General features: G+C 36.5%; 1 protein-coding gene across 3 annotated transcripts in view; it reads right to left on the reverse strand.

Annotated features, from left to right (window-relative positions):
• traf7 (TNF receptor-associated factor 7) overlaps window positions 1-13,708 on the reverse strand; it is a 66,212-nt gene that overhangs the window by 10,249 nt on the left and 42,255 nt on the right. For 2 of the 3 annotated variants that reach the window (XM_060840543.1, XM_060840545.1), the window contains 10 exons: window positions 13,135-13,251; window positions 12,494-12,586; window positions 11,089-11,122; window positions 10,640-10,823; window positions 8,346-8,480; window positions 5,265-5,482; window positions 4,262-4,335; window positions 2,323-2,371; window positions 1,971-2,098; window positions 640-722 (listed from right to left, as the gene is read on the reverse strand). In XM_060840543.1, the coding sequence (XP_060696526.1) occupies window positions 640-722; window positions 1,971-2,098; window positions 2,323-2,371; window positions 4,262-4,335; window positions 5,265-5,482; window positions 8,346-8,480; window positions 10,640-10,823; window positions 11,089-11,122; window positions 12,494-12,586; window positions 13,135-13,251 (1,115 nt within the window). The remainder of the gene's footprint in view (window positions 1-639; window positions 723-1,970; window positions 2,099-2,322; window positions 2,372-4,261; window positions 4,336-5,264; window positions 5,483-8,345; window positions 8,481-10,639; window positions 10,824-11,088; window positions 11,123-12,493; window positions 12,587-13,134; window positions 13,252-13,708) is intronic. The other variant, XM_060840544.1, reaches the window with a different exon arrangement.

The following is a 13,708-nucleotide window of genomic DNA, read 5'->3' on the forward strand; positions in this document are numbered from 1 at the left end:
GTTATAAATGCCTGAAGAACAAATAGTTTTTATATGGCACCTTTAAACAGAGCAACACTTCCCATTACGCTTCACTGAACTGTTTTGCAACCAAATTTTACTTGAAGCCCATGTAGATCAATGAGCACAGCAGTGATTAGCAAAGAGGACATTAGGACACCAAGGATAAAGTTTTGGTTGAACAGGTTTATGAAAGGTGCAAGATGGGTTCCAGCTAGGAGAGCACCGGAACGGACAAGCGTTGAGTTAACAGAAGTTTGGAAGAAGTATTTCTGTTACTGACAAGCGGAGACAGGGGTAATTAGTTTCAATCTTCCCAAATCTTAACTGAAGGGAATTTCTGCTCATCATATATGCAAATATTGAGCAAACAGCATGATAAACCAGAGGCAAAGAGGCAGTCCACAGAAATGGTGCTGAGGCCACTGCATTAGTTCCCCATGTCTACTATGTTTTTGGATGATGTCAATGAGGGACATGAGAAATAGGTGATGCTTGGAGATCAATACTGTGGAAGTAATAATGTGCAAAAGGGTAAGATAAACAACTGACTGTTTATCTACAAAAGGAATAGGAGCCAAGTAAGGATAGCTTTAGTTTTCAAACTGATTAGTGTAAAATTCGTACAACATTACATACCCTTGAATGCACAGAGCCAAAACTATACCATCGTGTCCTTCCAGAGTCTTCTGACATTTGTATGTAGTACATGTATCCCATACCTAAAACGGATGTCAAAGATCCAGACTTAATCTTTAATAATGGAGTAGAAACTCTATTTTGTCTGTATGAATGACAATTTAATTCTTCCAACTCAACAACCATTAAAAGCAACCAGGAATAACATTTGCTTTGTAGTATTAACATATGAATACTTAACATGCACATACAAACATCTTTGACTGCTGATTTAACAAAACATTTAAATACTTAATTTCATCTGATGACATACTTTCTTGGTTATTTTAAAAGTCATTTCTAAAATTGCTAAACATCTGTGAACCAACTTGGAAGACGTCTTCATTAAATTGTCTTAGCATCACATTGCCTCATTACTGAATATTTAATGCAAAGCCGATATGGTTAAGAAAGAGCTGATATTTTTATAAAATTATTTTTAATAGCATACAAAACTGCAAATGTTCTCAAGTGCACAGTTTTTGGTATACTTTTTTTTAAAAAGGAGTTTGATGGCATGCATGAAGGAAACCTTTCAAAGTTATAGAAGTTACAATTCACTATGCACTGTGGAGCATGCACAAAAGCCAATAATTTAGTGACAATGAAAACAGATGACAACTTATACTTTTACAATTTGTTCAATATTGAACTGTCCCAATTTCCTTCACAGACATTGAACAATAATTAAAGTGACAAAGCATAGTTTGGGGGAAGGGATGGATGGGGGGTCTTTCGAATCACATTAATTTGCAAAAGTAATGAGTCAATAAGGGAAAGCATTGAGCCGATCCTAACAATGCTGCAGATGTCCTGATAATACATGGACTACAGTAATTCAGGGCAGCACATTCCAAACCCTCGATCGCTATCACCTAAAAGGAGAAGGAGAGGCATACAAGAATGCCATGACCTGCAAGTTCCCTTCAAGACACACCCCACCCAGAGTTGGAACTATATTGCTGTTCCTTCTCTGTCGCTGAGTAAAAGCCATGGAAGCCCTTTCCTAATAGCGCCGAAGGTAACCCAAAGACAGAAGTTCAAGAAGGCAGCTCATTACCATTTTCAATGGCAAATAGGGATGAAATAAATGCGAGAGTTGCCGATGAGGCCTATATTTCATGAACAGATAAGTTAAATGAAACGATATACACAGAGTTTAGAAAAATAGTTTCCAAATAGTAGGTGGAGTTTGAGGGAGGATTTACAACAGTTATAATTTTTGATATTCTTGAGGTGCTTTGTGGAGAGACAATAAGTGCCCAGCTTCTAACAAATGTTCAAAAGCATACCTTGATAGTTTTATCTGAAGAGCCACTGAAGAGCAGATCGCCAGTAGAGTGGACACATAAACACCAAACTGGACCCTGGTGGCCCACAAAGGTACCCTTACACTTAAATATTTGCTGAGGGTCATAAGCTGTAAACAGAATGAAAGAACATCAGCATCTGGGCTATTGGAGCCAGAAGGTTTATGCCAATATTATTTATCAAAAACCATCATGATGATACATTTCATGGAGGAAATTAACAGACTTACCCTATATATCCATTTTACATTACTCAACATTCACAAAGTATATAGGAATTATGTTTGTAACTGTGTACATTTTGAAAGCAAGCATTGTTTAAAAAAGTACTTACAGCCCAGGATTCCCATGTTTAACCTGGCATTGATGTGTGAAAGTTCATCCTGTAATAAAATGAAATTCACATTACTATCAAACTACATATTAGCATATTATGGGGACATTATATTAGGACAACAAGGTTTATACGTTGAAAAGATTCTTTCTACATTGTCTTATACATTTCAAAACCATACTGAAGTCATACTAATATTTTGAATTGATTTTTTAAAAATGACTGTGTCATCTGCAAAGTATCCTCAAGATTTCATTTTTTTTTGTTTCAGATTATAGACAATGACCAAAGACAATCTGATCAGAAGACAAAGCAAAAAAGCATTAGGATATTGGAAATTATACACAAAGGTTAAATTCCACCACAGGTAAAGTTAGGGATAATCCATAGCCTATTGGTATTAATGCGAGACTATTAATCCAGAGATCCACGTAATGCTTGGGGAACCTGGCCTCCAATCCTGCCATGGAAGATGGTGGAATTTGGACTCAATAATAATCTGGAAATAAGAGGCTAATAATGGCCATGAACCCATTGATGATTACCAGGAAAAACTCACTGGCTCACATTTGCTAATATCCTTTAGGGAAGGAAATCTGCTATCATTACCTGGTCTGGCCTACATGTGATTCCAAACTCACTGCAATATGATTTGATTCTTAACCCCTTTCTGGGCAATAAATGCTAGTCCAGGCATGAAGCCACATGCCCTGAATTAATTTTACAAAAAAGGTATTTACAACATCTGTATTCTGTTTTGAAATACAAATGACGGAATGGAATCAATAACAAATGGTTCTATTTTATTGCATTGTATTGATATTCTGCAGTGATTACTATATTGCATTTACATACCACTGTATGTAAATTAAGCTTTCTTATAAACAAGATGACCTGTCTATTTATAGAGCCGACGTCAAAGAAGCCAGTTCAAAGCTATGCTTTGGGAGTATGCAAAAGACTGGTATCAATCAAAAGCACTGAGGAGGCCTACTCTTAAAAGATTCACTCTCCACCTATTAGTTATGCAACAGTATAAGAACTGGGAGCAGGAAATTCAATCCTTTGACCCCGCTGCACCATCTAACAGGATTATGGCCGATCTCATTTTTGCCTCAATTCTACTTTCCTGTATGCTCTCCTTAAGTCTTTAAGCTCTCACTAACTAAAAATCTGTCTATCTTCTCCTGACATTTACTCGGTGTCCTGTATCCACTGCACTCTAGGATGGTGAATTTCAAAGATTCACAATCTTTCAAGAGAAAATTATAAAAAATTCAAATTGCTTTGATTTTAAAACACAAAATTTACTTATGATACATAATGTACTCCCAATTACACGTACATACTTTGGAGGATACAGATTTTCGTTTGTGCTATTTAATGACAATTTTCTCCAATGTTGTCCTTCTATAAAATTTTAAGTTACAGAAATATCTTACAGTAACTGCCATTCTAAGCTGAACTGCTTATTTCAGGGCTATAAGAACACCAACGCTTAAAGAGTTGTCCTGAAAATCCAGGACAACAGATTTAATGGTTAAATTTTTAAAAAATCCAATTTCCCAAAAAACAAATTGTGGAATGAAGCTTTGTGCCACGTTTAGCTTAATAGACAATTTTAGGAAATAGGAACTGAACACATACTGTCCTGTTTTACATCTTTCCATGTTTTGCAACAATACTCTAAATGCGTTTTTGAACTCTATTGCTGTGTACAGCTGCCAGCAATCTCAAGACTATCAGGATGTGCCATCTGTACACTCTGCAGAAAACAAACATCCTCATTTCCCAGAAGTATGGATTGTCTGACATAGGCAAGTAAACTCAAGAGCTGCAGGCACAGTAAACAGAACCAGCATTTTGAGTTTGAGTCATAAAACAGTATTTCAACCTCAGCTACAACTTGATATCAAGAAACAAACTTCATGGATCTTACACTTAGCATTGATGCGTCTCTTCGGAACTCCATTAGATCCTCACCAAGTTTACTTTGGTTCTCATCCAAAACATCTGAAACACCAGATCATCTTCATGTGAATTCCCAGTCCACAATAAATAACACATTCACCAGTCCATTATAATTACAAACCTCATGTTGTAATGAACTGGCTACATCACTAAGACATCAGTTAACACTTGCAGTGCCAAAAGGGTCCGGCAATGTCCATATGCATTATTTTGTTTCCAACAGTTGCCTTCTCAAGTTACTGACACAATGAATAGGTTTAATAACAGAGCTTGGAAAGCTTATTTTCTAAAAGTTACAGAACATCAACAACTTAGTCAAGATTCCAACCTGAATAAGAAGCCACTTGATACAGTTTTGATTTCTTCTCTTGAGGAACATGCCTTAATGAAACTGCGATATCAAAAGCACTGTGACCTTTGCGGCCAATAGCATCATCCATTCTTAATGGCAGGACGAATGCAAGTAATCCAGCAAATCACCTCATGCCAATGAGCTAACATACTGTGCCATCACAAAAAAGCAATTAAGTTTAACATGAATAAGTTGCTTTACTGCTTTTCTTTTTTTCCTCTTCTCAGTTAAGAATTTTGTGCTGGCTTTCAATCATTTTCAGTTGCCTCTTCCCTTGAACAACAAGACAATATCATTTATCTGTTTTATGTTGTTTAAAAATTGAAAGTCTGCTGGGAAAGGTCTATCTGGAGTTAGAAACAGTCAATCAGTCTGACTTGGCACATTAATAAATGTTAGCTTTTAGAAAATTAACAAAATACTCAACATTTATAACCTGGAAACAAGACTGGAGCATTTTGGAACTAAAACAATACTGCATCTTAAAGAATTAAATATACAGACTGATTTTTAGCATCATTATGACTCAAAATTTTACAGTCATTCTCTGCTAACAGTAATAAATGTAAGGCATTCTTGGGTTTTGAGTTATGAGAATCTCCTGGTAAGTTTTATTTACCAAACTTTAGCTCCAATGATTTCTCCAACTGGTCAAGTTTCTCAGAGAGTTTCCCAAGCATTGATCGAAGGAAGGCAATCTCTTGGTCTTTTTGAGCCAGGCCTACTTGCATCTCATGAAAGCGGTCATCAGTTTGCTGCAGGAACTCCTTCAGACCCTCAAACTTGCACACCTCCAGGTGGGCTTCATAGGTGTCCTGATTTCCAACAAACGTGCATCTGATTCAGGAGTGGGTAGAAAGACAGGGCAAAAATGTAATGAGCAAATCAATTATAAGCCAACAATTTATTGGCTTCTATCTATTGCATTTGCAGGATGTGATATAGCCATTTTCCTAGTACCTACCGAATTAAGAACATTTCTTATGAATGCATAAAGGAAAAGATTGGCCCTGTGGAAGTCATAATTTAATATTAACAAACTTAGCATTATGGTTCCTACTGCGTTTAATGTAATGCTCAACTCTTGAATGGCTTAAATAGGTATTTGCATAATGACACAACTGAAAGCTCAATTAAGCTTATGATAGTTATAATTGGTTTGGTGAAAAGTAATGTCAGATAAATAAAATTACAGCAGCACTGAATCAGAGATCAAAGAATTTTAACATTGGCAAATGAAACAGGAATCAAGTATTCTGTTTCGTTCTGCTGTACTTTGCAATTTCTTTCCAGAAAGAAAGGAGCCAAAATGAGGAAGTGCAAGCACAAAAAGGGGAAAAAAGTTGAGACAACAACAGAAGGAAGTGAAATAAGGCATCTTACCATATTTCTCAGAAATATCTCAAAAGAATTAATTATCTGGAAATCAAGTTGGAATTTTTTCTACAAAGCACACACCCACAAACAACAAATGTGACAAAGGCAAGTTAAGTAACTTTGGGTAATGCTTCTTTAAAGGAGTAATGCTGACTAGAACACAATCAGAGCTTCCTTTTCTTCACGTAGTTCCACAGGTTTGCTTATGGCCTGGGAAAATTAACTGGGTGGAGCTTTGGGTTTGCAATGATCGGAGACACGGGTACTTCATTCCTGACTGACAAAAGTTTAAAAAAAAGATTTCTCAAGATGATTGGGTTTACCTCGAATATGCTGGAAAGTATCAACTGCTCGTTTACATATATATTAATACTCTATTCGTAAATGAGAATTCTGAAACTTTCTTTGTAAAGGCAGGATTGAAGCCAATTAAACAATTTCACAGTAAAAAATGAATGACAGTGCATAGTCTGTACCGAAAATCATCTTATAGCATAGCCAGAGGTTATTCATACTAGCATAATTGTCATTCTTCACAAAAACAAAACTAATTCTATTGTCCTTCAGCTTTTTGCTGTTTGATGAGTTGATTTACTTCATTTCCCAGAATTAAATTGAGCAATATTTCTTCCTCTATTGGACTAAAACCAGAAATATCAAAAATGTGGTCCTGAATGCAGTCCAAGTACCATTCCCTTGTTTAACTATGTGCACCACTTGTGTTCCAGTCTACTTTGGGCTACTGGAAGTTACTCAGTTAATATTACATCATAATTGCTGCAAATCTCTGAACTATCTGCAGATTTTCTGATCTATACATTCCTTGATTTAACAAGCTCCAGTTCACAAAACAAGTGATGGCTTGATGGTTGACTGATGGATGCAATACTGATTGTAGTTTACATGCAGTCTGTGAGAAACTTTTATTCAAATGATGAAATCACGAAATAAAAATAGCTTGGTGCTCTGTTCACTTGCAATTTATCTGGTAATATACAGACATGTAATTCACTATATTCAACTTATGTCTCGTAGAGTCACAGAGACCTACAGCACCGAGAAAGCCCCCCAACCATAGAGTCTGTGCTCGTCAAAAACAACTATTTATCTATTCTGATCCCATATTCCAGCAATTGGCCTGTAGCTTTGCATTCCATGGCATCACAAGTACACATCTAAATACTTTTTAAATGCAGATTTCTGTTTCTACCAGCCTTACAGGCAGAGAGTTCCAGATTCCCATCACACTCATGAAGAAATATCTTTCAGCCAATCTCCTCTAAACCTTCTGCCCCTTACCTTGAATCTACAGTCTCTGGTCACTGATCTGTCCATCAAGGGGAAAAGCTTTCTCCTGTCAACTTGTCTAGCCCCTTCATAAATTCTATTCCTTTCAATCAATTCCCCCTTCAATCTCCCGTGATTAAAGGAAAACAACCCCAAACTAACGAATCCCTCTTCCTTAGAGCATCAAGCCAGGCAACACCTTGGTAAATCTCCTCTGCACTTTCTCCAGTGCAATCACATCTCTCCCACAATACGGATTACAAAACTGTACACTATATTCTAGTTGTGGCCTAACCAACTTTTTGTACAGTTTTAGCATAACCTCCTTGCCCTTAAACTCTGACTCAGCTAATAAAAGGTAGTATCTCATGTGCCTTTGTAACTACTTTATCTGCCCGTTCAGCTATCTTAAGGGACTGGTGGATTTGCACAGCACGCCACCCTGATTCTCAGTCCTTCCAAGGGTCTTACTGCTCGTCATGCATTCCCTTGCCATATTGTTCTGCCTATGTGCATCACCTCTCACTTACCAAGATTGAATTCCATTTGTCACCGATTTGCCCAACTGACCAGTCTATCTACACTCTCCAGTAATCTAAGGCTATCCTCCTCACTATTTACCACTCCAGTAATTTTCGTATCATCTATGAACTCAGTGATCAAACCTCTTACATTAAAGTCGAACCACAAACATCAAGGACCACAACACTGATTGCTGAAAACCACTGGATACAAATCACAAAAACATCTTGCTAAACAAAACCATGCTGACTGCTCTTGATTATTCCATGCCTCTTCAAGTGCAGATTAAGCCTGCCCCTCAAAATAGGTTCCCCACCATTGAATTTAGGCTGACTGGCCTGAAGTTTTCTGGCTTATCCCTTTATACCTTGAATAATGGTGCCACATTGATTGTCCTTTAGAGTTAGTGAATAAAACATTAACCAAGTTTCAGAGAAATAAAACTTCATGTTAGCGGATTAAAACAAAATGAGCAAGTGAAGAGCTGATACTGTGCAGAAGCACTAATACTCACCCGTACTTGGAGTGAGGACATTTGATGTGTTCACATTCTTTAAGATGAGCATCAAGGTTCATTTTTAAGAGTGGGGGACAATTTGGATTGTTAGGACAACGAAATGGTCGGTAGTCACAGCTGCCCTCATGGTCTCTGCAGCAACACAACTCATTCTGATAAGATTATTTAATTCAGGAATCAATTCTGTTGTTATTTGTAGCAAGATTATAAATGAATTTCATAAACAGATCAGTTTACAATTTTTCTATGAAACCTTTAATGAGGAAACGCGCATTCAATTTGTATCAGTACACGTACTCTCTGATCTGTATTGCAAATGTAAAAGCAACTCATCACCCTCAACTCTCAGCAGTTACACACAAGGTTTGCAATTAAAAAGCAGTTATTTCATGTGCTCTACTTCGTTAAGCCTTCATCTATTTCTAAGACCTTTGAATTTAGTTAACAAAAAGGATTTGTCACAAAAACTGAAATAGGAGAAATTTTGAGATCACATTATAAAATGCCCCTTCTGCACATACTCCAGCGTCAAGTAGACTATAATAAAAGCACATGGTGTCACTATTGAAATAAGGTTATGTTTTCAACCAAGACTGTTATATTAGCCATGGTTTGATTGACCTATCTGATCCACAATAACAACGATTAACAGGCGGACTGCACTGAAAATGGGAAGCTGGCACTTCAGATTCAAATAGTCTGCCTCAAGTGCAGGAATCTGACACACTCTGGCAGGCAGAGTTCATTAGTGAAAGTTTGATTAAGCCAATATTACACCTTTGTATTTGTGAGGGTGGGGGAGGTTTGAGGGACTGTGGTACGAATGCTTGCCCCCAAAAATCATTGGCCGTAATGAAACAGTAGTGAAGAATTACAATCTACAGGACAGAGAAAAAAGGACGAGAGAAAACGGAAACTTGTATTCGTTTAGTGCCTTTCCCGATTTCAAAATCTCCCAAAACATTTCACAAAGAGAAGGATGGTGAAACAGCCACTACTGTTACTTGCGAGCACTGCAGCCAGTTTGCACAAAAGTAACATGCTGAAACAATCAAGATGAATGACGGCAGAAAATGCTGGAATAACTCAGATCTGATAGCATCTGTGGAGACAGAAACAGTTAACATTTTGAGTCCAAAAGCTCCTCTTTATAACTGATGCTGAGTTTCGCAAGCATTTCTGCATCCGCAGTCTTTTTTAAGTAAAATTAATATTCAATTCATTTATGTGGGAGATGGCTTTGCTCTTTCTCAATAATATGACATCGAATTATTTACGTTAATTGCCTCGAACTTTGGTCTTTATTTAAAGGAGAGAATCTTCAACAAAACAGCAAGCCCTCAGTACTGCAATGAAGCAATAGCATGGGTTACATGGTAAACTTTAGTACTAAGGTTTGACCCCAGATTTACCAGCAATGAGACAAAACTCAAGCAACCACTTGAAAAATATGACAAACACCTTGTGCACTAGATTATTCTGGGAGGATATTTGCAAATATGTTTAGTATAATCTACGTGGCTAGAAATCAAAAGCAGTATAATGTATGTTTAGTTTAAAAATGCACCTTAGATCAAGATAGATCCATTATCTTAACTTTCAAACCTGTTTGATAGGAATCAAAGTTCTTGAGCTAATTATAGCCTTCAAACTCTTGATCCCAAAACCCGAGTGTATGTACAAAAGATATGGGAATATTGTTTACAGCCACAGCTGGATAGGAATTACTGCTTTTTTTTTGCATAGTTGACTTCTTATTCTCAAATAATATGTTGACAATTTTAAAGTTTAATCAAGTTTGAGGTTAATTTTTTAATGCAGATTAATGTAATTGAGCAGCCAATTGAAACACGTTATTACTTTGTCTAATTTACTAACATTCAGTATCTACTAACATGCATTATCTTTTGTATTAAAAACATAATCCATTCTCTGCCAGAGTCAGCTTATCTGAAGAACCAGATAGTGGCCTTCAAGAGACGTGAATAATGTCTAGGGACAGTGACAGTAAAACAGGAAGTCATGTATGCCAAGCTTTTCAACTAAAGAATGAGACTGCTTGCTGTGCGCAAAGATGCTGTCTCCCAAGAAGGATAATTTCAAACACTGGAAAACATTTTCTCATAAATTAGTGCGATGAGTACAATCAACACATGCTTTAGATCTGACTGGATATTTGCCCAGTTTTTTAAAAATCGTAAAAACTGCAAATTGCAGAGTTTTGCTGAAAAGTGATTTGTTAAATTAGCTGAGTGATGATACACATTTATTTTTTAAGAAGTTCAACTTACTTTCTACCACTCAATTTAACAGTGAAGGGACATCCACATGGGTCAACTTCAAAGGCCCCTGGTTTTCCATTTGAACCTGGCCGGCAGCCATATTTACAATGGACAAACAACTCTCCAATCTGCTCAGCCACAGCTATGTTATTAACTACAACTGTCAGCTTTGCATTGTCAACAGGGCACTTTTCTGAAAGCACAAAAAGAAGTAGTTAAAAGGAAGCAAAAATATTCAAGACAGTGGTGCTGTGCTGTATGGTTCATTTATTCTCTGCAAAACAAAATGTTGCAACTTATGATGTTCAAACTATAAACTGCTGTGACAGGTCTTTGTGAATGTAGTTTTTTAAAAAATGCTCATAGGTGGCTTAAAACATTAAATTTTATCAATCCCTGTGAAAGGTGTGCAGTTAGTGAAAGATACAGTAGTTTAGTACAGAAAAGCTGGCACTTACCAGATGTTAAGGCGCACCTTCTACAAAATGTGTGCTATTTTAAAGAAAAAGAAACACTGGTGTTACCAAGTGCCATTTCAATTATTGCAAGAAAGATTCACAAGAATTGAAAGCTGTGTTTCAAACTGGTTCATTCCAGCAGCATGTTTAATGTACTAAGTTGATACATTACAAGGGTTTCCTTCCTGACTCAACTGAAAAGAAACAAAAAAGTGCCAACTCTGCACAGGGTGATCCCCTCCCCCCAGCCAAACATCCATGATTCACCCAAATTACAGTAAAAGCCATGACTAATTTACAAGATCGTGCAAAACATGCAACTTATTCCTCAGTACCAGCTACTGGCATGGGACTGCAAGCTTCATTTTGTTGGTATTTAACTACCTCCCCATTCTAATTCCTGCAGCTGCACAGTATGTTGAAAACACTTGTCAAACTTGGATATCATGTCCAACATGCCTGCTTCCTGAAGGGATTTTCCATGCTAACAAGGAAAATTCAGTTTCCTGAGTGAGAGCTTTAACATTATGCAGCTAACAAGGAGACCATTCTGTAAATGATATCTCCAAAAAAAAAACTAGCGGACTGGTAACAAAGCAATATTATATACTAAAGTTGAACCCAAATATGATTATTGTTAAATGCCATACCAAAAACATCATTATCTTTATTTATTGGAATTATCTTTTGTTTGAAGCTAAGTTCATGGGCACATACAAAAACCAAACACTGAATAACTTCTTTACTCCACACAAAAAGTAACTAATTACAATCAGAATCACATTGAATAATAACCACAAGAAATAAAAATTATATGCAAGGAATCAAAAAGATTAACACGATTCACATTAAGATTTTGGAGATTTGTAGCTCAGGTTGTTGGTTTGATTACTGAACTGGTGAGAACAAACCCACCAACTTAGCGAGCAAAGTGATACACATTGTTAAAAAGGGAAAGGAACGCAGTACAACCTAAGTGCACTATTTTCACATTGCAGTCATTTAATGAGTGCCCACTCTCAGTGGGAAAACTCCCCAGCAAAAAGAACAACGCAGAAATTCCGGCCATCACTCCAGATGAACTCTTGGTTCTCAAAGATGCCAGAGACTCAAGTCAGACAGCTAGTTTTGCCACATTCTTGCCCACTCATCTTTAGCATTTGGAGTGCAAGGTATGGTCAATTCAAATACTGCAGTGCTTCAACTGAACTACAAAAGCTGTGGACTTTTCTCATTGAAAGAATATTACATGAAATTTCTTATCATTTTACTGTCCTGTAAAAATGCTACTATCTTGCATGGGATCGTTACTGCTGGGGTATTGATTGCATCAACAATTCATTAATGCATTCCAAACTTTAAAATAAAAAGAGTATATAATAAAATTCAGAATTATAATGCCTACTCCACATGTTGTGATGACAGGATCCTTGAACACACTGCAACAAAGTTGGCAGCATAACTTCACCGAAGGCTGTTCTGCAAAAACCAATGGTCCCTGGAATAAACAAATTAGATTATTATTCATGGTATGGACACCAAAAAAGTCAAACCAGAGTGACATGCTGACAATTTAAAATTATGATTTACTTCACAGAGAATGCAAATTAGCTTGCTTTTAAGTTTAAGTTTATTTAACAAGCTATTAACTTAGTTTGACTTTATCTTCCTCACTTCATTTTCATTAAAAAATTTCTAAATAAAATCTTACAAATAAATAGCAAGATAAGTGGCAGTTTTGAAGGACTCAGCAAAGGAAACTTTTCTGTCATTTCAGCAATTTTGTTAGTTGATCACCAGACTAAGTCAATTGTTATGTTTCTAGTTCTAGACAAAAGTCTGAAACATTTTAGTGGTAGCTTGAATTTTGTATCTCTTGACTGGATTTAGTTACATTTATATTTAAATCATAAAGCGATAAAAATGCACAGAAGAAAACGTTACGGATGCGGAAATCTAAGCTCTTGCCTGTTTTAAGTATAACTAAATCTCATTTTAACTGCCCTCCCTTCCCCAAACAATTCCCAAGACTGACAATTCACACACCTGCTCATCTTCCTCTTCATGCAGAGAAAATGTAGATCGTAGGGACATACTGGATTCTGAGTGTAGTGACCTAACAGATATCGCTGAGTCTGACCGACGTGGAGTACTGATAGGAGGCTGCAAAAAGGCATCACTATTGTTTGCATTTCATACACTATACACAAACAGGATTTATTTTCTACTTATATAACTCTGATCATTATCATTTACACCATTTAACACTATTGTTTATTTTAAGTGCAGGCTCAAAACAGAAATAGTCAGAATTAAACTGAACACTTTCTATACAAATCATTAATAAACAATTTAACAATGCAGCTAATGTGTTGAATACATTTTGAGTTGGTCTAACAAATTCAGCATTAAATCCCATTTCAATGCAACATTCAGTGAGTAATAATATATATTTCACAGATCCAAAAGGAGCAAAAACTATAAACTATTCCGCAGTTCCATTTACCTAACTATTTATAAAACGTAGCCATGCTACCACAGGATTCAAGTGCTGGGAAAAGCACATCAAAGACCAACTCGTTGTAATGGCACAAAAGCAGTCAGCCATAAAGGTAACTCA

Source organism: Hemiscyllium ocellatum, chromosome 20 (genome assembly GCF_020745735.1).
Source record: "Hemiscyllium ocellatum isolate sHemOce1 chromosome 20, sHemOce1.pat.X.cur, whole genome shotgun sequence".
NCBI lineage: Eukaryota > Metazoa > Chordata > Chondrichthyes > Orectolobiformes > Hemiscylliidae > Hemiscyllium > Hemiscyllium ocellatum.